Source organism: Solea senegalensis, linkage group LG11 (assembly GCF_019176455.1).
Source record: "Solea senegalensis isolate Sse05_10M linkage group LG11, IFAPA_SoseM_1, whole genome shotgun sequence".
Classification (NCBI taxonomy): Eukaryota; Metazoa; Chordata; class Actinopteri; order Pleuronectiformes; family Soleidae; genus Solea; species Solea senegalensis.
The window spans coordinates 23,212,256-23,236,343 of record NC_058031.1 but is presented as its reverse complement, the minus strand read 5'-3'; the positions used below and the strand labels follow the sequence as shown (position 1 = coordinate 23,236,343).

At 41.3% G+C, this 24,088-nt stretch overlaps 1 protein-coding gene across 1 annotated transcript in view; it reads right to left on the bottom strand.

Annotated features, from left to right (window-relative positions):
- tns2a (tensin 2a) overlaps positions 1–18,395 on the bottom strand; it is a 63,628-nt gene extending 45,233 nt beyond the window's left edge. Inside the window, exon 1 of the mRNA XM_044037616.1 lies at positions 17,968–18,395. Within this exon, the coding sequence (XP_043893551.1) occupies positions 17,968–18,096 (129 nt within the window). The 5' untranslated portion in view covers positions 18,097–18,395. The remainder of the gene's footprint in view (positions 1–17,967) is intronic.
- Between the last annotated feature and the right edge of the window lie 5,693 nt (positions 18,396–24,088).

The window sequence follows — 24,088 nt, the reverse complement described above, 5'->3', positions numbered from 1 at the left end:
CTCCACCTCCACGACGACGACATCTGTTTCACACACACACACAAAAAAGACTCTTTTTATCATATTTTTAGCCTTCTGGCACAAAGAAGGGGGAACCAGAGGACGGAGTGGAGTCAAAGAGACGCTTTCTAACCAGAGGCCACGCCCCCTTTTTCACCACACATCTGCCGGCCTTCACAGAACAGTGGCTGGATTCACTCACTCACTCACTCAGAGATGTGAATGCGTACAAATGTAAAAACAAATGTGCAGAAACACACACACACACATAAATATCCCTGGAAACTCTTCTGCCGCCGCCGCTCCCACTTGTTTCTTTCTAAATTTAGTCTTGGTATTTAGACAATGATGGACATTGTGTGTGTGTGAGACGCTGACCTCAGCTTCATTGACCTCAGTGACCTTTTCAACGTAAAAGGTCTTTTTAATAATTCGTTCACTTTTAAGAGCTGTTTATGTTGTAAAGTAGTTTCTCTGTGTGAGGACAGGTGCGCTGTTATTTTTATACTCTACGTCCTTATGTGCTGCTTTTTATGCTGCGCAGCTGTCGCAGCACTTTTCCCCATGCGGGGGACAATAAAGCATATTTTGATAATTGATATTTGAAGTTTTTGTGTCACGAAACACAAGCACTGGAGCTGTGTGTGTGTGTGTGTGTGTGTGTGTGAAGACAGAAGTCACCAAATAACACATGTGAAGTTAGTGACGGAGGCAGCAGTGGTGTAACAACTCCTGTGTGCTGGAGTCGCTCATTTTCTCTATGGACGTCTGTAGGGGGAGTGAAAACTGTCAGAAAATGCATTTAATGGCGAAATAAACTGGTAAACATACCCTTGTAGACTTAAATTGGGGATGAGTCAGATTATGACAGATTATGTCTCAGGAAAGTTACTGTCCCTTTAAAGTCCGTCAGAAATTGACAATAATCCAAGTCAAATCTGCAACGACTTAATCGCAGTTGGTTTGTTTTTGTTGCTAATGCAGCACAACACACACAGTCACTGAGTCTGTGAGTGTGTGTGTGTGTGTGTGTGTGTGTGTTTTGAATCCCACCCTGCATTGACAAGTGTCTCACATGTCCAGCATGTGTGCTTGTTAATAAACATGTGTCCGAAGGGCGGGACAGGCAGCGGTGGGGACAGGGACTGCCTGTTCCTGAGGTGAGGTCAGCACTCCGCCATGTTACACTTCCTCACACACACACACACACACAGTTGTCCATATTTACCCACAAAAAGCACCATCTGTTTCACCTGGAAAAGTCACCCATTCACTGTGGCGTGGTCCTGAGTGGGTGGATGACATCGGCGTGAGGTGATGATTAAGTCATGGACCTGAACCTGCTGATCAAACTGCAGCCTCACACACTTACTGTAAGAGTAGGAGGAGGAGGAGGAGGAGGGAGAACTTTCCAGCTGCGAGTGAATGGATGCTACTGTAGACGTGAACCCAGTGTAACTGAATATGGCACCGGGGGAATGTGAGCCTCTGTGAGCCGGGGCCTCTGTTCTGTTTTCAGCCGTCCCCGTAGCTTGGCAGAATCAGAATGCGGGGTCTTAACTTCTCAGTTACACCCAATAATGGCAAATATAGAATCCCCTACTGTAGTCTGCGTCCTCCCAACACAACCGCTGGATTGTGCCGAGGCAGAGTCACGACCACGTGATCGTCATATAAAGACAAAAAACTGCTCAGTCAGTCTTTTCCTTAGGTGTGTCCACTGCACGCACAACCAACATTCAGAGGTGTGCGAGATTTTCAGCTTCTTAAATGTGAATCGTTTCTTAACTTCTCTGCGCCATAAAACAAAGAAATCATTCAAACTCAATCATTTCGGTTTGTGGACAAAACCACGTCATCATTTCCAGGTTTGACAAACATCGATCAACATTTTTCCCACATTTTCTGACATTTTTCTCATCGATTCATTGGGAAAACTACCGACGGGTTAAGTGTCATATTAGACCTTAAAAAGGGATATCGTCAATAATCTAGAACTGCAACTAACCATTATTTTCACGATTAATCAAGTAATCGTTTGTCAAACCTGAAAATGACGATGTTGTTTTCGTCCACAAACCAAAATGATTCAGATATTAATGATTACTTAGTTGCTTAAATGGAGCGAAAGAAATAAAGAATATATTCACATTTAAGAAGCTGAAATCATGAAAAAAGCTTCAAACCGATGAATCCATTATCAAACAATGACAATTAATCGAGTAATTGTTTCAGCTCTACAATAATCAATAACATACACAAGTCCTTGGACCCAGGTCGCACCAGTGACGGCAAAAACTGAACCAAACTGAAAACCCTGAGACAAAACAGCAAATGGAACCATGGCACGTCTGGTATACAGCAGCAGAGCAGGGGTGGGCGGCGACAAAAGGCAGTTATTTTGAAAACAACAGTGGGTTTTTTTGAGCAGCAGAATTCACTTCTGGAACGTCTTTTTCTTTACTCGTGCCATTGTTGGAAGCAACACGAGATCTAAACTCTACAGAGTTTTAAATCTTCTCCAGCACAGAATCTCAAATATCTCCGTGAGGTAAAGGTGTGGACGCTGTGGTGAGCAGTGACTCATGCTCCCAGAACACAATCCTGGAACTGTCATCTGGGACTAATCCAGAAGGCATGGCTCAGAGGGCAACAGTGTTTTTGTCAGAAAAGGAAGGGGTACATTAATAAAAGTAAATTTCCTGTACAAGTTTTCCCAAGAAAATCCGATTTTTCTTTTTTTTTTCCAGTGACAAAAATCCGTCCGATCTGATAAAAAAAAGGTGGAAATGGACCAACACATGAAAAATGGTTCACATCAGAGAAAAACTGCTAATGTTCACACTCTTATCAGAGAGGCTGAAAACAATGTTATCACGCCACTAATCCGGGGCTCTTTTCGTCAGGTTTGAATTTAACTGGGGGGGAGGAGGGGGAGGGGACTCTGAAAAAGCCAGGGGGTCGTGATACGGAGCCAACACTAACTGGCCGGCGTATGAACAAGTACGTAACGGTCATTAATCAGCGTCTGAACGCACACACACATGCACGCAATCCTCATTACTTTGAACTGTGAAATGTAAGAAGTGGACATTTTACCTGAGGACAGTCTTGGTTTGGTGTATTTACCCAAACCTCATGCAGCTGAGCTCATGCGTTTACATTTCACTGGCAGAACGTGTGAAATTACAGGTCATTCTTATGGAAAATATGAGATTAGATGATTTTACAGAAGGTTGTTGAGGTCAGATGAAGCCATTTTGTTTAACTCCGACAGATCTGTTGACCCTCTTATGACCATCGTGATTTTTTATTTTGATTTTATGGCTGTAGAATTGTCAAAACACAAGGTCTCGGCGTTCATGCCAGATCCTGGGATGGTAACAGAAGGGTTAAAAATGACGCTAACATGTACATAAACATTCAAATTGACACGTTGTCCTCATCATTTGAACAATTTGTCAAAATCTTATCAAAATCGCAACACGGCCTCATGCATTTTTTAAATCGCAGGGGGGGTCAATATTCTTTTCAAGCCAAAATGTGAGTCAAATATCATTTTAGATGAATTATTGTCATGATATTTACACACCGAAGAGAACCTCAGTCACACAGTATAATCCTTTTAAAACATGATTTTCAAATGGAAACGAGAATGATGTATAAAAAAAAAAGACCATTCCCTCTGATATCACGAATCATATCATGATAGCAATTAGATATTTACTCCAAATCGTTCAGCCCTCCTGTAGAAAATCAAGGTCCATGAAGGCACCACATCTGGCTCCTTTGCCAGATGTGGCAGAGACTGTCCTCCAATAAAACGTACATATAGGTCGTATGAAGGAATTACGACCTATATTTACGTTTTCAAAACATGCGCCCCTAGCGGTTGTATACATAACAGCAACCACTTCCGCTTTAAATGCTGTATCTAGTGGCTTTGCCGTTGTCGACTATGGTTCGGTCCTTACCTATACCACCTTTTTAATATTTTTTTTAATTTTTACTACCTAACCCTGTCTTTTTTGCCCTAACCCATCCCTCAGTAACATCTGTGCATATTCGAGTTGGAAAATACTACTTTTACGTCGCATTCAGGGGTTTGAAAAAAACGACCCACAGTCACGTTTTCAGAAAACGACCTATATGTACATTTCAGTTGGAGGACAGGTTGAAAAATAAAATCCAAAGAATCCTGGTCCTCGGGGAGTCCTGTCCAGCATGTTTCAGGCATGTCCCTGTGGACTTTACCAAATATAGTTCTTTGCCTGGTAAAGGGTTAATGGTGCCATTTTCTACAAAGGTCCTCACTTGTTCCAGTAAATAACATGCTGAGTTCTGCACACATTCGTAAAAGAAAGATGGCAGAAAGTAGTTCAAAGTCTGAGGATTTACTTCAAAATAAAAGCTTGATCTTTGGCTAAAAAGGGCTTCAGGCGAGGAGAAGGAGATTAGACCAGAGTTAATATCAGGGTGGAATTCCTCAGTCTGGAGTTGTGATGCTCACATTACGTTACATAATTGCTATTCACTACAGCTCATTTACATTAACTCATCACTGTCTCTTCTGCTGTGGTCTGACGTGTGTGTGTGTGTGCGTGTGGGTGTGTGTGTGAGTGTGCGACACTGAGACGCCCTCAAGAATCTCATAATGGACCTCTTTCTCACGGTGAGTCTGACTTAAACCCGGAGCTCAGAAGTGACACTTAGCCTCATTAGTGACACAGTTTGGTCTCCATGACGATGACCGATCCTGACAAGGTTATTAGCGTTCGTGCCAGAAAACTCACACACACACACACACACAACTCGAGTCAATTATCACAATCTGACAAAACGGTGGAAGCAAGAATTTAAAATGAGGAAGTCATTATGAGTTAATGACACTTGAATTTGCTGCATGTGACAAGAAGACAAGCTTTCAGGCTCCATCGCGCAACAGAAGGCTCGACTGTGCACATGTGCAGCCTCCAAACACCACACTAACAGTTAAAATGTTTACATGTAGAGGTGTGAATCACAGGGAACCTCGCGATATGACACACGGTCCAACAATACCGATAATATCGCGATACACCGATTCTGTGATAATCAATATATCGCGAGACAATCACATAGCGATACATCACGATATCGCGAAAAAGTTAAAAGTGCAGGACAACATAGAGAACAAAGGTCAAAGGTCATAAAGTCTATGTATTGAACGTGGATGGAGCATCTCTTAACGGAGCTTTCTCCACCTCTATCCTGCTGTAAACTGCCTCGTCTTCAGCCAGGTCACTTCCATCTAATTTTCCCTCTCGTTCATTTGAGCAGGAAGGACGATGATGTCACCAAATCAATATCTTGGAAGTCAGAAAAATGCACCAGTAAAAATAAAGGAGAAGATTCCAAATGCTCAAAGGTCTGAGGCAGCAGATCCTGACCCTGAACAGGCTTCTCCAGCTCTTGTTCTTGGCAGCGGCGTGTTTGTATTTACAGCTGAGGATACACAGGAAGAGTTTACTGTATCGTGGAATCCTCTGCTCGCTCCTCCCTGAGACGAGTTGACTTCCAATTCAAAACACATCTGGATGGTTCAGTCTGTTATAGAAACTGGGGATGGCAGGATATCACTTTTTCATGTACAGTACTGATATCGAGAGGAGCCAGATGAGGTGTGCGGTGTCTCCTCTGGCATCTGGTTAGGGTTCCTCCTGGTGAGATGTTCCAGGCACGTCCCATGGGGAGGAGGAGACCCCAGAGAGGACCCAGGACTCACTGGACAAGATAAGTGGTAGAAGATGGACGGAATACCGATATCACAAACTAGAGTATGGTATGTACTGATATCAGTACTCTAAAATATGATTGTGAGCTCCTGCAGAACTTTCTATAGCAGTTGAATTCACTTCACTTCAATTATTAGGTGTTTTCAGCCTCGGTGCTGCTGTATGAAGCTTTGCTCACTTTACTCACGCTATGTGCTTCTTCCACCTCACCCAAACAGTCAAAATAGATTAACTAAGACTAAAAAAGATCTTTAAACGTGTAACACAATCAGTATTGAAGATGATGAGCTACAGCAGGAGAAGAACACCACACCTGGTGCCATTTAAGTATAAAGTTTCTCCTGTATAAATAAATAAAGTGGCCAGTGAATATGGAAGCATAACATTATAAAGCTGCTTCTCCTTAAAAGTTCCACAGTTTTTCTGAATTAAGAAGACACTTTCATCTTCTTCTCGGGAGCTCGGTTTCATGGAAGCAGATTTATCACGCTTGTTTAGTTTCATCCTGTTTTACTTTGTATTCACTTATTAATTTATTATTGAATTAATTCTAAAATACCAGATGTCTTTGTTTTTTTAGTTGGATACAAAGTTCTTCTGCAGGTGAGTGAGAAAAACAAAGTTATTTTCTTTTACTTGAAGGCTCCCAGGTTCCTTTAGCCTGAGGCCCCCACAGTCCTTTGAAACGCCCCTGATTGTTTGTGGTAATGATGATGATGATGATGATGATGGGGGGGGACTACTACACTTACGTCACATGACTTGAACTCATGTCAGATTAAGTGCGACACAGTTTTCGGCAGAACAGCCGAACACTGAGTGCGCGCTTTTACTCGTGATTGCGCATCTAACAGCTGCCGCAAGTCCGAGGGCGCGAGAGAGTGAGTGAGTGAGTGAGCGCGTGAACTGTCACTGCACGCGCACTCATGGGTTCTGAAGCTCTGAATGAACAGAAACACGCACGAAAGCGTCCTCGGTGCCATGAAAACAATGGAAAACCCTGTAAATACAGCGCGTGTGTTGTTAGAGTGATGACATGTGAACACTGCAACAGAGTCAACTCTTGTCACTGATGAAACTTTACATGATTTTAAAGTTAATTAAGTTGCCAAAACAGAGACGAACGGAGCCCAAATCACAACAACCAGTGCGCAATTACGCAGCCATTACGCGCGCGCGAAAAATCTGCACCGCATCATCCAGAATCCACACAAACTCCTGAAACTGAAGTTCAGAACCATGACACCAGAAAACCTGCAGCAGCAACAACAGCGTCTCCTCTTACCTTGCTCATTTTCCCGCTCATCATATTCCCACCGCTGCTCCTCAAACGCTCGCGCTCAGGAGGAAGTCCATGAGGAACATGACTGTGAGAAGAACACGACGGCAGCTCTGCTCTCTCTGCTCTGCTGGTGAGATAACTTGTTTTCTTTTGCTCAGGTCCAGCCTCCTCCTGGCTGAGGCTGAGGCTGAGGCTGGGGGGGGTGGGGGAGGCGGATCCACGCGCGCGCATGTTGCGCATGTTACGCGTGTATGTATGGAGTAAAGTTACTGACGCCCTCGGCGCCTGATTGGTCACTAACAGGAGGGGAGCGTGAAGGAGGTGGAGCGTGATTGGTGGCGTTGAAATACCTGTCACTGAGGTTTGACAGTGAGGGAACTCACACAGTCTGTGTGTACTTTAAAGTACTTTAAAGGTATTTTACATCAGTATGTTAGCAGAAAATTACTTTTTTATAATATTACTTCAGTAAAAGTCTTAAAGTTTATGACATTTACTGTCCTTAAGTATTTAAACTTAATTTTCTGATATAAAATGTACTTAAGTTTTAGAGGTAAAGCAGTGGTAGGGCGAGTTGTCTTTCAACTGGAAAGTTGTGGGTTCGATTCCTGCCTCCTGAGTCCTTGAGCAAAGACACTTAAGCGTTGTGAACACACTTTTTCCTCGTAACTCACCTTCTAAAAAATCAATACCTGCTGCGGGATGATTGATACGATACTGTATGTATCAATATAGGTACCAAAAATGATCAAAATGACTTAAAAATGAAAAATCCAATACACTCTCAACCTGAAACACGCTTCAGCAGAGTCTTAAAACTGTAAAATATGCCACCGCTGAACCACATTAAGTCAGATTTCACCATCAAACAAAGTCATATGTGGAATTCAATGCCTAATGAAACTAAGTCAATATTCACATGTAAGAAGCAGAACAACCAGAGAAACATCATGACATCAGCGTCCTGTAGCTGATCAGTTAAGAACACTAACTCTTTACCTTGTCCTCGTTATGACAAAGTAAGAACAATATTATAATCTATAAATAAATATGATAATCTCATATCTGTGGAATGGTTCTCTTTACAGACGTCAGACTTTGTTTGGATAAGAAAAGCCAGGGATTTCAGTGAAAGGAAAACAAACAGACTGAACGAGTCCTGCACTCAGTCTTTTTAAAATCCACTTAAATCCTAGTAAACAGATGTTTAATTTTATATATGCATATATAAGTTTGATGTCTGCATGTCTAAAAAAAACCATCAGGACCTCTGGTTTAATCGTCTCTAATCTGTAAATAATGATGTCATTTGGGCCAAACTATGTATGACACAATAAACAATCAATCAGTCTAGGGCTGCAATTAACTATTATTTTTATAATTGATTCATCTGTTGATAAGTTTCTTGATTACTTAAGTACTTGGGTCCACGTTTCTGAAATCTGGAAATAATGATGAGCTCAAACCAAAGATTTGACTTTTTCATGATCTTTTGTTAAACCGAGCAAAAAAACCAAAAGTATTCACATTTAATAAGCTGAAAAAAACTGGTTTTAATTCTTTAAAAGCTTTTAATCAGTCAATAATAGTGTAAAATAATTAACCCCACATCAACATCTGCATTGATACTGCTGAGGTTTACATGTGTGTGAGCAGCAGCACCTAGTGGTCAAACATAGGAACTGTCATGTCCACAGATGTAGTTTTTACACTGTTTTTATACAGATTTCTATAGTTTTTAATAATAAATCGTGTTGTTTCACTGTGTTTCTGTATCACAGTCACTTTTATTTAGTTATTTTTGAATTAAATGACTTTTTCCTCAATTTTATAATTTTATTGTTTTAACACCTTAGGAAGGGATGGGAGGGAGAACGGGGAGAAAAGTTTGCTTTGTTGCATGTAATAGTGGTTTCCTGTTTGATATGCTGTCATTTGCAAACAAAAAATAATAATAAATACATTTAAAAAAAAGACTTTTCTCGTCTCTGTCGTCGTGCAGATGTTGCAGCATAAGTTTGTCCTTGTGGGGACAATAAAGTATGTTTGATTGATTTGATTCAGGGTCTGAAAATTAAATAAATATAAAAAAAAAATTGTAAAAACATCAGTGAATGGTAAAGTGTTAAAGAGCCAACAAAATCAAAAATACATATATATATAAAAACATTGCCTGAGCTGCTGATCATCGCTAATAAAACCAAGCTGAGAGTTTCTTCTTCTCCTTTTATGTTTGAAAAAAAAATAAATCAAACAAACTTGAAGCCAAACTAAATTTAGCTTTTACACCATGAGAGTGAAAGAAACTTCATGTCCAGTCCAGGTTATTTTGCTGTGCTGTGAACTTTTATTGTCCAAAAAGTAGAGAAAAAGTTGCATTCTGGTTTTATACTGGTCCCTGACACTTGTATTTATTATATTAAATAACAACAATTCAAAAATGCCATATTCGCAAAAAACTTAAACTTAATTAGCGAGGTATACAGCGTCGTTTGATTGAGTTCAGTTTATTAAGATTCACGTTGAACAGATTTTTTTGCCGACAAACGGCCGCGACAGGATATGGCGTGTTTCCACCGCCTTGCCTCGGCACGGTGAAGTTGCTTTTCCACTAGCAAAGTACCCGGTACCTGGTACTTTTTTTTAGTACCAGGTTCCAAGTGAGCTGAGGCGATACTGTGCCAGACTGCTGGCCACTGATTGGTCAGAGTGCCGTCACAGGAAGAGAAAAAATGCCGACTCAACAATCCTAAAAATGTGGGTTAATCTCCAACAATTACCAGGGAAATGTCTAAAATCTCAATATTTAACCCAGGAGTCTGGTGTAGTTCAGGCCAGTCTGTGCTCTGGTCATGGAGGAAGTTACTGAACATTATTATTATTATTATTATTACATGTCATTTAGCAGACGCTTTTATCCAAAGCGACTTACAATGGAATCAAGTACAATTAGCCAGGGGTGGAATCGAACTTGCGACCATGATGTCTTTGGTACTTTGGTACAAGGTAGGGGTCTTAACCACTGAGCCACTCCACCCCCACTCCAAATATTTTTAATGAACTGATTCTAGCCGTGCAGTGACGACCATGTTGAGTAGGTACAGTACTTTTTTGTAGTGGAAAACCAACCATGCCGTGAGGCGCGGCGAGCTAGGGCCATAGGTGGAAAAGGGGCTTTACATCTTTCCTTCGTCGGCACAGCACCACACCACTTTCTACAGCTCCGAGCCAATCGTCTGCAGCCTCTTAACTCACGTCCATGTGAGACTGATGTGGACGTCTATTATATGAAAACATATCCAGCTCCAATCAGTGAAGCCTGTGAGTCATGACACACACGCACACACGCACACACACACACACACAAAGATCCCTCTGCCAAACAATGTGTGCAGTGCTGTGGTTTGTTCACTTTACTCATAACTGAGGAATTTCCAGCTCATGGTGCAGAAAAAAGAAAACTAATGGACTGAGGGAGGTGGTGGAGTGTGTGTGTGTGTTGGGGGGGGTTAATGTTTTCTATTACGACAAGGTGGATGGAAAAAAGGAGGGAGCAGAAGAGAAGAGGAGGAGAGGTGGATTAGTAAAGGAGGGAGGGGGGGAAATAAAGGTAATAGGAGGTGCAGGAAGGTCAAATAAACTCCTGAGGGAGCAGCAGAGACAGGAAGCTGGTGTTGGGATTGGAATGAGGGAGCTGTTGCTGAGTCAAAGAGGGGGGATGGAGAGTTTGGAGGGAAAGATGGAGGTGAGGGAAGTTAGAGAAAGAAATGAGGTGTTAGAGGATGATGAGACTAAAACAGAGAGAAGGAAGTTTCCTCTGCACTGAGTTTATAATTTTTGTTTAGAGCAGGGCTCTCAAACTCAAATGACCTTGGGGCCACAGAGCCCCAAGGTACCTTTTTAATTGAAAATATACACAAAATGTAGATCAATTTATGTTAAATTCATTTGATGGTTTTTGAGCAAATTTTTTTTTAAATTAAGCAATAGGGTTAGTGTTACCATTAAACAGTTATATTTTCCCAGATGGGAGAAAGAAAAACAAGTTAACTGGTCAAACATAATTTAAAATACCCCAAAAAAACAGCATTATCTGTGATCCACTCCACTCATGCACAGTTTAATCGAGCTAAGGCCATAGTCTGACTAAGTCAGACAATCAGACAACTTGCAGAGTCCCGAGTAAACATGCGGACGTAGTTTATACGCCGTCTACTTTGGGGTCAAAGACAAGGGAGGACATTTTGGTGCATGTACAGAGCAACAAGTCCGACTCCAGTCCGACTAAGCGTATACATGCAGGAGTAATAGGACTACGAATCGCATCATCGAGGTATGTTAGTCCGACTAAGAGTAGCTGGATTTTAGTCGCACTAACGTGTTTACATGACATTAAGAAAACCAAATTATTCAAATACTCAAAACAACAGTTATCACAGATTTATAGTAATAGGTCTGGGTCCGGATTGGTTCAGCTGCCTCTCATAGAGCTTTCAGACAGACACAGTTCTGGTTCTGGTGAACCAGGCCGCATTCACACCAGTTTAAGAGGAACCAAAGTTGGGAGGAACGTTACTCCGTGTTACTCAGGTGGAAGTAAACACAACACGTTTCTCCAAACTTCCTCTACTTGACGCTCGTCTTCACAACCCAGAATATGACATGACGTTAAACTGTAGAGAGGTCAACGCAAAGCAGGTTTTGTGTCTGTGAAAAGTTAGTTAAGTCCACCAATAAATGTTGTCCAGAGTCTTGATGAAAGAGTCTTGGAAGTTTTGGAGGTAAATGACGAAAGAGGTGGACAGAGCAGGAGCCCAGGCCAAGAGGAAATGAGGAGGAGGAGGAGGCTAAAAAAAAAGAACAGGGGGCTGTGCAGTTTGACAGAGTATTGTGTAAGACAGCGTGAAGCCAAAGGCTGATAAGGTGCAGCTGTGGAAGCAACAGAGAGACAGAAAAACATCGAGGACACAAACAGGCAGCACGTGTTCACACTTATTGTTCTGATTCTGAGTCCAATCAAAACCTTCACCGTCAGCGTCAAGTCTCGCTCTCTCTCGAACTTATTTTCAGAACTTGGACAAAAGTCAAACTCAACATATTTGCACGTTTAAAAAAAGGAAAGTAGAGTTTACTACGAGGAGAGGGCGGTGGGTGCAGGCCGGGGATTTGTCGCAGGGTTTTTGGAGACTTACTGCGAGCAGAGGAAATGGTTTATGTCTTTCCCCCTTTTTTTCCCTCCGTCCCTGCGTGTCACGAAAAACAATCGTTCCTCAAACTCTGCTCTGGGTTTGGGACAGATCATTGTTTTTAAAACCGCAGGAATCCGGGCCTTGATGGACAGACACCGCCTGAGCCCGGGATTTACACAGGAATTCACCTTTTTCCTGCCAGTGTGAAAAACCTCTGTTTTATTCTATTAAGTTGAAAAACCTGAAAAAATACTTCAACTGGAAACACCTACATTAATTAGTTCATTCATATAACTTACTACTGTATATTGAACTTATTAACAACCAATTTGAATAGTAGAATAGTAAATTGAGTGGGAAAAGTAATTGCACTGTAAAGAAAAGTGTAGTAAGTGTACTAATTTAGACTAGATTAAGTCTTAAGAGGAGATTTATAACAACGGTGGTTTCACATTGGGCTAAAAGCAAAATAACTGGGTTGGGAAAACTTTAACTTAAATGTATTAAATTTAGTAAATCCAATACAATTGACTAAATGGATTAAATTAAATTTGACCAATTGAAGTAATTTTTTGAGTTAGTTTAACTCACTTTTTACAGTGTAATTCTTTAAAGTTTGTTAACAATTGTCTTTTTCTCTTCTATTCGATTTCACTGAAAGAGGAAAATGGCTGACAAACATAGAATATTACTTCGTAAATATAGACTAAATATACCAAGATATATGAAGACACCTTACTTACTTTAGTTTGAATTAACTTAATTAATTTAGGCATGACCACTTTTAGTATATACATTTAACATTGAAGTGTTGACAAACTTAAAAAAGTACTTTGATAGTAAAACCTAAGTAAATTAAATTAATTCAGATTAAATAGACAACTTTTTCATTCTAAGTCATTTTTAAAGTTTCTATTCTCTTCTATTCTGGACGTCGGGGTCTAAATTTAACCCTGACTGCTCAGGCTTAACTTCCTGTGTTGGGTGTGTGTGTCTGCGTGTGTCTGTGTTGTGGTTGCCTGCGGTTCCAGGCCTCAGCATCGCTCAAGGGCAATCTAAAATCTGTCGGTCATGGGAAACTTCATCATGGAGGCTCAAACAGGAACAAATAAACACAGAAAACCACTGCGACAACACCACTGCTATATATTATACATATATATATATATGTATATATATATATACATATATATGTAAACCCAGGGTCAACAACAGTTGCTATAGAGCAGGATGTGATAAAAGACAAATAAAGATTTCTAAATAAACAGCATCATGAGCTCACACCACAAACACTGGGAACAACAGCAGTTACAACAGTTACAGAGAAAACATTGTTATTCTCCAGAAACAACCAGATATTTGACAGGATAAATGCAAACTGTCACCTGTTGGTGGTGCTAGACCAAGGTCCAGTCCACATACAGGTGGGTATGAATAAAGACATAGCTATTTCTATGTGGTTCGACCTGTTCTAGCTAGTAAACCATGATATAGGTGTCTACATTTCTTGGAAAACTCTTGCTAAATTAAAGATATTCCACACTTTCCGCTCATATCGTTTATGCATGGATCAAGCAGCAACCTGGCCGGTGTCATGTTGACGTTTTACAAGAACAAGAAGTTCAGAGTCAAAAAATGAAAGCTAAAAGTTGAGGGGCCCGCCAAGTTTTCTCGCCTGGGGCCCCCAACATTTCTTGGAGGTTTGTCCCACATGAGTTCCAACAGTCTTTCCACAACCATATGACAGTGACTGGCTGTTGATGTGAGGATTCCTCTGTCTGAATGTTGTTTATTGTTGCCACTCTGATCTCTGTCAACAGCTGCTGAAGACACTGAGGACATGTGGATGATGTAGAAGATAAAAGCAGAGAAGGTTCCTGTGATGAGCTGAGGACAACAGCAACGCCAACACTGACACAAGCTCTAACAAAGAAATTCAGAACAATGTCTTTTCAACCAAAACAGTGAAGAGCTGAGGGGAAGTGGCACTGTTCACATCCGTAACAGTCAGCATATAAACCAGGCGATAATGGCACTTTTCCATTATACAGTTCAAGCAATACTTGACTTGGCTCTACACAGGTTGGTATCATGGCTGTTTTCCATGACTTCATAGTTCCTCCTCAACGTGGAACAAACTTAGCGACTTGTAAAGCAGTTGTTTTGGGTGGAACTGAATCATTAGAATCAGTTGATTCAACAGTCACCGAACTGAAATACCACTGAACCACTACAGTGGTTCCCTGACAAGGGTCTTGTCGCCTGGGTACAAGTTGACCCTAAGTGCCCCTCAAATATAATATCTATTCAATTTATTTTTTACAAGAAATGGCTAATTTCAATCCCAACAGCTTTTGAAGTAATGTTTTGGTGTCAAATGAAACTGCTGAAAAGCATTCTAACGTTCACAGCTTGGAAAAGCCCACTGAGTCAGTTTTTGCAAAGACAAAAGGTCTTGTCGCCTTGTCATATGATGCACCCAATCCTAGATTACAGCCTCACCTGTTATCAGTAAATGATCAATCAATTAGTGGGTGTGTATAAAAAGAACCCCATCACACCAGACCTTCACATCAACTGCAACTTGACCTCTGACAACATGCCTAGGATTCACCCTGAGACCAAAGCGTTGATTATCAAGAGGCTGAAGACCAGATCCACTGCTGAGGTGGCTGACACCTTCAATGTGTCTCAGCGTCAAATACAAAGAATAAGAAAAAGATTTGAAGAGACTGGAGATGGTCTGGCAGACCCCGCAAGACAACTGCTCAGGAGGACATGAACATCATTGAGCATGTCTGGGGTAGAATGAAAGAGGAAGCATGGAAGATGAAAACCAAAGAATCTTGATGAACTCTGGGAGGCATGTAAGACTGCTTTCTTTGCTATTCCTGATGACTTGTATGAATCATTATCGATTATTGGTGGATGCAGTCCTTCAAGCTCATGGAAGTCATACAAGATATTAAATATTGATCTCACAGCACCACTACTTAATTCACTGATGTTATGCAGCATATTTTTGTATTTGAAGTAAATTATTTGTTCAATTTTCACATTACTCTCTGTAGGCGACAAAACTTTTGTCTTGCCAAAATCTGACCTTTCTGTGTTCATTAAATGATCAATCTTTCTTCAGTGAAGCAAATTTATTTTAGTATATTGATCATGATTTGGGATGGTTTTAGCTTTCATATGAGCCATTTCTAAAACCAATGGATTAATTCAAAGTTAGGTTATGAGCTGGTTTTTCTACAAAATGGATAAGTGACAAGACTTTTGTCAGGGACGTAAATATGCACCAGACTCCTCTGTTAAATATTGACCTTTGCTAAATGTTGGAGATTAACTTTCATGTTTTCAGGATTTTTTGAAGACTTTTTAACTGATCTAAAGTTCAGCATTGTTCACTCAAAGTGAGCAGAGAAGACGGAGTGACGGGAATCAACAGACAACAGCATTATCACCGTCATCAAATCACAACGCTCAAGTTAGCATTGAAGCAGTTAAGGTGAAACTTAAGGGAAACTAAGAATGAAAGTGCTTGTTACGGGGTGTCAAAATGACACGTTATGACATTTATAAAACCTCCATTTTGTTGTTCTCCCTTAAGTCCACACTTAAAGTGTAGATCTGGATGCTAACTTCAGCATCCTTAAAAAACGTGTTTATGTTACGTGTGGTTTTTTTCAGATTCGTAAGCATTCTCTGGAGTAGATGTGCATCGAAAGGTTTAAGATGTCGTAACAGTAGGTCTGGAATCATATACATACTTGTGAAAAGCACCAGGGGGCAGTATAAAGGTCAGATATGTCAGTCAGTCAGGTTCTGTCATATATTGCTTGATCTCTGTGGATTTAAAATGAGCAGTGAACTCTCACCGCTTGAAACCATCACTGGTGAAGCTTTTCCTGCCAACATGGCAGTGTCATGTGACATCCAGAGCTCTGTACACGTTACATTTTAGATATGAAGATCTTCTTGGTCCACAAAACACGCAGATGGACTACAGCTGCAGAAGAACACACCAGATGCCACTCCTGAGTCTCTTTATTAGGTGTCATGTGTACCTAATAAAGTGGCAGTGAAGTATTTGTGTCTGCAGTTGTTGACGGAAAACAACCACATCATTAAAATTAAAAAACAAGCGAAGGGAAAAGAAGTGAAAGAGAAGTTTTGACCATAAATAGATGACGGACAGTGGGATCCAGCTGGTTCCCACACACACTCATGCTGTGGGTCAGTCCCTGCGCAATGACGTCGTCCACAGGGATCAACATTCCCACACTGCTCAGCGTGTGATGTGAAACCACGGGGGCTTTAGAGCAACCAAGCACAAACACACATAAACACACAAGTTTGTCCACTTATTTTTCTCAGGACTCAGGACAACCTTAACAAATAAAGTCTTACCTTATCTCTGACGTTAACTTTAGCTCAGATCTTAGCCCTGCACTTAACCAGTTCCTCAGAAATTAGATTCTGCTTCACTAGGACCAGGTTTTGGTCCCCATGAGGACTATACCATAACGATAACCATCATAACTACATGCCTAACCCTCAAAAAGCCCTTTAAAGTTGTGAGGAGCAGCCAAAGTGTCCACAATTTTACCTTTAATGTGGTTAGTAAGTGGTTTTGGTCCTCACAAATATGTTTGTACTGTGCACACACAGATTTGGGCAATTATTCCTTTTATGACATAATTTAGGACAGACAAAACAAAGTCTTATCACTAACCATAAATGACAAAATCTTAGTCCTAAACTTAACTTTCTGCCTCATTAGGACCAGGTTCTGGTCTCCATAAAGACTACTGGTCCTGACAAGGTGAGTGTTTATGACAGACAATAACCTAAGTCTTAATCCATAAACAATCCCTTTATTTCGTATACGTTGACTTTACTTTGGTCAATAATTCCATAACAACCTTTTAGCGTCAGAGTAAATCAAGTGTTTATAGAGGAAGTAAACAACGTTTCTTCACCCCCTCTGTTCAGTCTCTCACATCACTACATCTGTAATGTCACTGAAGGCTTTGACCAATCACAGCACAGCTCAGAGTGCAGACCCCGCCCACTGCAGCTTTAAAATGTCTACACACACCCGCCGAGTGTCTGTGTGTCTGTTTACATCACAACAACAACAAAAATAACCCAACCATGGTATCTGCACAGATGTGACCTCAGTGTGGAGATTACATCACCACCGTCATCATCATCATCATCGATTTGATTGAAAACTTGCCGTCGTTGTTTGCCCACACCCCGTCTGAAACACAAGCGAGACCCAGGGTCTAACTGTTCCAAACTAAACCGTACCATGATGGAAAGGCAGGGTCACATCCTGGACCGGTCACCAAAAAACCATACACTCTCACACCTGTGGTCAATTTAGAAAGTCCATTTATCCTCTGCATGTTTTTGGACCGTTGAAGGAAACCAAAGAGAACAGTCACACGAGGAGAACATGCAAAAACCTGGGATCTGAGCTGGTGATGTTCTTGCTGTGTGGCAACAATCCTATCCACATGAGGGGTCACAGGGGTTGCTGAGGTCACACCCTGAACAGATCGCCAGTCCACATATAGAAACACCAATGTTTGACCAGTTCCTCAAAAGTTAGGTTCTGTCTCATTAGGACCAGGTTTTAGTCTCCATGAGGACAACTACAGGTCCTGACATATCCTAAAGAGGTAACAGACAGAAACACACACACACTGACCTTCATGAGCCTCATCCTGCCACTGTCACTCCTCTCCAGGCTCCTTCTCTTCATAGACGAGCTCCTGACCACCGGTACCGGTTGCACCTCTTCCTCCCCGCACCAGTCCGAGCTCAGGACGCAACCCATATAGGTGGACAGGCTCCCAGCCGAGGAGGGGATGTCCTCCTCCTCGTCCTCCTTCTGTTTACTCTCCTTCTGTCTTCCCTCCTCCTCCTCCTCTTCTTCTGTCTGTCTGTCCCTCTGTGTGCACTCGTCCTCCTCTGATCGGGCTCCAGCCTGTGGCTCCTGGCCCGGGCAGCTGTTTTTGTCAGCTGGACAGAGGAGGAGAAGGAGGCCCTTCCCCTTTTCCTGGCTCAGCTTCAACGCCGCTGCAGGGACAGAGGGAAGGATACACGCTTGTTCCCCCTCCACCCACCTCTCACCACCACCTCCTCCTCTCTAAAAACACCTCTCTGCTGAACTCCCCATATTCTTTCTTGCCTCCACCCCTTTCACTGCTCGTACTTTTTCCCAAACCTAACTTTTCCTCTTCTCTTCTACTTCTCTACACTCACTCCATCCTCTGTGTCTGGACTCATGACCCCGGTGTCACTGCTCCATCCTTCTTTCTGTCCTCTTCTGTTTTACTTCTCTTCTCCTCTCCCAGTCCTCCCATCCCGGGGAACGCGTCTCCCCCTCTCTCTCTGCCTTCCCTCTTTCCTCCTGCCTCTACCTCTCTACCAGTGTTGCCTCATTCTTACATATACAATCACCTCTCTGTTCTCACCCCCACCCAGCTCTGCTCCTCAGCTCTCCTCTGTTTCCTGCTCCTGCAGATACAGGCGCTCTCTCACTCTCTTTCTCTCTCTCTCTCAGCAACATGTTGTTGGTGTTGTCTAGAAAAGAAAAAGAAGAAAAAAAACCTCAGCAGTGACGACAGATGTTAGGATGCGGTGATTCTTCGTCACACTGAGGCTCCTCTTGTTTCGTCGCAGATGTGATTGCCACAGAATCCACATATGTAACATAATATAACAATGGACAGCAGGACATGTTTGTCATTGTTTACTAAATTTAATAAGTCAACTATTTCAATAAACAACAACTTTTTTTTTCTCCCAATAATTAAAACAAGTTCTCAGATTTTCCACAGCCTCTTAAACGTGAATATTCTCTGGTTTCTTTGCTTCCGTGTAAGAAGGAAATCATTAAAACTGAATACATTTGTGGACAAAGCAAGAACGTCATCATTCCATCGAGCAAATAACCGACTGATGAATCTATTATGACAATAATTGTTCGATTTCCAAGCGCAGAAGAAAAAGCAACTAGATTAAATGAATGAAAAGTAATCAGTGAAAAGTGATGGAAAATATAAACCCATTATTCACTCGCTGAAAACCAACCAGTAAGTGTTGAGATTCTCCAACTGATGTCACGCTGCTCTACGCTGCCCCACCAGACTCACGATGGAGAAGACACTCATCGTTTTATACCAACACCTGAACTTTAATCTACAGAGACTGTTTGAAAAAAGAAAAAGCTTGTTATAAAGTCACAATATTGTCAAAATTCACTCTCCTCCATTTTTTCCTTTCACCACAACCTGTCTAGGCAGATCACCGCACATCTTGGGGTCTAGCTCTGTCAGACTGTTCCTTTTTTTTTCTCTCCACTGCCCCCTAGTGTTTGCTCATTGTGTGAACTGTTGGGTTTCTCTGCTCTCGATGATGTCGTCTATGTACAGAGCCTGAGATAATAATGTATGTTGTGATGCGGTACGTGATTGGTCGGATGTGTTTCAAAAAAATTGGGAATTGGACTGAACAGAACGAGTCTAGACTCCATGAGGAAGAAAAATTGGATTCCACAAATGGACATTTGTAACAGAGTTTTTTTGGGAATCAAAATTTAAAAATAATAGTCAGAAGTCTGAGATTGAAGTCAAAAATCTGAGTTTAATCAGAGAAATTAAAGTTGGAATTCTGACTTTGATCACAAAAACTCCTGAATCTGACTTTAAAGTCAATTCTGATTCTAGAGTTTTTGTGGTTCATCTCAGAAAATAGAGCAAAAGAAAAAGTCAGATTTCAGAGATTAAAATCAAAATTCAGATTTTTTTACAAAATGTCAGGATTCTGACTTAATTCCGACTTTAATTTCAGAAATCTGACTTCTACACAATTCCAATAGTTTTTTATGTATATGTCAGAATTCTGAGGGTTTCTTTGTTTATATAAAAATATTCACACGTGGCTCTCTGTTGAGTAAAGAATGAGTTAAGTTCACGTGTTGATTTTGTATAAAGTTTCAGAATCTACTTCTCTTTATGATATAAACATACAGATTATGTTAAATCAGGTTTGTCTTTAAAACATCATCGTGCGACAGGAGGAACACACATGTCGTCGTCGTCGTCATCATAGATTTAATTTCTCTAAACGTGGCTGCAGACGTGAGGAGCCATGCTCATGTTTCATTCTCTTACATTCTTCTTCTTCTTTATGCTGTTGTTTATTTCTTCTCCTTAATGTCTTTTGGCTGCGACGCAGAAGCTCTCAGGCCCTGGAAGAGTGAGACCGTGTACCCCTTAAAAGGCAAATTCTTGATGTGCCTCCAAATGCACCCCCACCCTCTCTCTGCTTTCTATTTACCATCTCCACTCTCCCCTTTCCTCTCACTTGTTTTTGCTTGCTTTCTTTCTTTCTTTCCCTCCGCGTCTCTCGCTTCTTCCTGAGACCTTGTTTCTGATGGAGCAGCGTTGTTGTTGCAGGCGTTTTGCCCCAGACAATCCTCCCAGGTGTTCTTCCTTTCCTCGTTTCTCTACCACCCACCCTTCTATCCCACCCTCCAACTCTCGGCGTACTTAATTTCTGACCCCCACCCCCTCCTGTTGCGTCTCCCTGTATTCCACCCCCCTCATGTATATACTTCAGACAGACTCTCAGACATGAGCTCAGGCTACAAACATCGTTTTTACAACGACCCCCCCAACCCCCTGCTTTTTTACGTGCTGTAAAATTAACTCCTTCTAATCAACTCTCGAGTCCTGGGTTTAAAATCTGCGAACTAAATACTGTATGAGGGAAAAGGACATGTTCACGGCCAGTGCTGCTATTTTTAAAGATGTTTCATCTTAATTAAATTCCAGTATGAGTCAGTGTTTGCAACACAGAACCAAATAAGCACACCAGTCTTTCAAAGTCACAGAAACCTTTGTTGATTTTTGTTGTTGTTGATGTTCTGACTTGTCATTTCCACGCAGAGACCGTAGTACAGAATCGGTTCAAACTCTGTTATGGGGCTCTAACGCGGGCTGCCTTGACATGCAATAGGAATTATGGTAAATTCCCGACATGCAAAATACACATGAACCCACGCTAATGTTGCAATTGCCAGTGGGAAATTGGAAGATAATTTTGATACACGAGTTCCCGCGAGGAGATAACCTTTGACATTTCATCATGGTGTAGAGCAGGGGTCTCAAACTTTCAAAATAAAAGTGTCTGTTTTGTCATGGATCCATATACAGTATAGTTCACAATAAAAATGGATCTAAAACCCACAGAAATAACAATTTCGATTGACAGGGGCCACAGTCGTTTGGAGGGCCCACGGGCTGCCAGTTTGAGACCTCTGGTGTAGAGTAAGATAAGATTCCTTTATTGTTGATTGTGTACAAAATGTTAATGTTTTATCTACTTACACTTAAAATGTTATAAGGCTGAACCGTAGCATTACACCTGGCATACAGCGCGGCACACGCGTCATTTCTCGTTTCCAAATGACGCAGCTCTTGTTTTCCACGCCCAGGTTATAGGCATTAAATGCACTGGGTGGCTGTAAATGTGTGGTCGGGGCACATTGTTGGCGTATTGCTATCTTTACACAGCAGAAAACCACTGAGCTATTGGCCAAGAAATACCTCCTCAGCTCTTCCTCCTCCTCAGTTATATGACGTTTGAATGTCGGTGCAATTCCTTATCGTTTGCAGTCTAATGGAGTTCTAATCGGTGTTGATTTCGTCAACGATGGCGATGACAAAATTATTTTGTTGACGCCTCTTTTTTTCACGACGATAAAGAGACGGTGATGAGATGAACATCTCACGTTTGACGACTAAAACATGATGAGACGGGAACAGTAGATGTGGAAGAAGAAGGTCCACCAGTCAAGGGGCCTGGACTCAAATCTACTGCTGTACGTCTGCCTCTTACTCCTCTCCATGAGTAAACTATTGTACTACTGATAGCTTACTATCACCCTTCTCTTTTGGGACGTCCAGGCACAGCATCACTACTAACATGATCTCCCTCCTTGTGTTGATTATGTACGTGTGTTTGTGGGGGTGGAATCATCTCAGGGTGGGGCACACAATTAACAATGGAGGGCAAAACAGGAAAAACACAGGAAGTAAAACTAACTGAAACAGGACATGAAACACGCGGGGAGAAAAAACTACAAATCAGACGACAGTGAACGCAAGACAAAAACAATCAATGTCAAAGTCAGTGAGTCACCTGCCAAGTTTAAAGCCTGTCAAACAAAACCGTTGGACAGTTTGGTGATAGATAGATGTCCAAATAAATCAAAGCACGTGGGGTAAACCAGTGGTAAAGACATACGATCTCTAATCCAGAGCATTTTTGGCAAATGTGTCGGCTCTTTGCTGTTGCACACGTTTCACAGACTTGGCAGGAATCTGTTCTGGTCTGGATGAGTGGAGATAATGCAATGACAGATTTCTAGATGGCGAGAGATATCGTTGGGGAGCAAAGCAGCAAGAGAAAGAGGCTGATAGAAATGAGATAAACCAAGTCCAAATAAGGACAATGAAAGAAGGAAGAGAAGACGCGTGTCATCCGAAGAAACAAAGGGGGACTGAAATAGAGACGGTTGTGATGACGTCAGTGATGATGTTACACAAATCCAGTGTGAAGGCCTTGGCTTGTCTCGTATCAGAGAGTCTTTTAACAGAAAACCAACCGTGACATCACATCAAAACTGCTCTATTTGAACCGAGCGGTAAATCACACATACATGATGTGAAGCCACTTTACAGATCTTTACAGAAGGCCAAGACAAATAATTTTCTTTGAATTAAAGTCTATCTTACTTCTCACTTGATTTATAATGTCAGAATCGCTAGTTTCAGCTGCTCTACAACAGAACATGATGTAAATGTTATAAATAATGTCCCATTTAGAGTGAAATAGACAATAAACCACAAATGAGTGAACACTAGTGTGACAGACTGCTGCTATCGCCCAATGGGAGCCTGTGAATGTTTGGTGTCACAAACTGAAATTGTGCCAGTCAAAGTGCAAATCTTGAGGCTATACAACTAGACCTGAATATGACAAACATTTATATGTAAAGTGATGACGTTTATGAAATACATACAGGAGGAAATCTCTGGCAGAACCAGAATACATACAGGAAAACTTACAAGGAAGTATGTAAATGGAGAAGAGTATTGGTCCAAGAATTGAGCCTTGTGGAACTCTGTCATCAACTAATGTTCACATGAAGGAATAATTGTATTTACGAATACGTTTTGTATAATTGGACTTAAACTAGCCAGGTGGAGCTCTTTGTATAAACTGTATATACAACTAAATGTGGTCTTTAAGTTTTCAAAGTGGAGCAGGACTCCACTGATCGCAAGAAGAACTCAGTTTGAATGACTTCTAGTGTAAAATTAGCTGTTAATGTCGGTCAAAAAAAGTTTGAGGTAATGGTCTCAACCGGTACATTTCAGTTTTCATTTAGATGATAATAGGCGATAAAGCACGTAAGAGGGGCCATGAGTGTGATTGGCAGCTAGTATTATTCAATAGGAGCCAGCAAATGTGAATCTCGAGGCTATACAAATAGGGTTTGTTTTGCAACCTGAAGACGACAACCATTTTTATATACACTTCATATACATCATTAGATTTGGTGTTTTAGCAATGCTATAACGACAACAAATATGAATAAATGTTTCTCTAATTGGACTCATATCTGCAAATTGCAGCAGGGGCGACTCTGGTTGCAAAAACAACTCTGTTAGAATGAAGTCCAGGGCAAAATAAGATGTATAACGTCAGTAAAATAGTTTCAGCTCTTCTTCAATAGAACGCGATACCAATTTTTT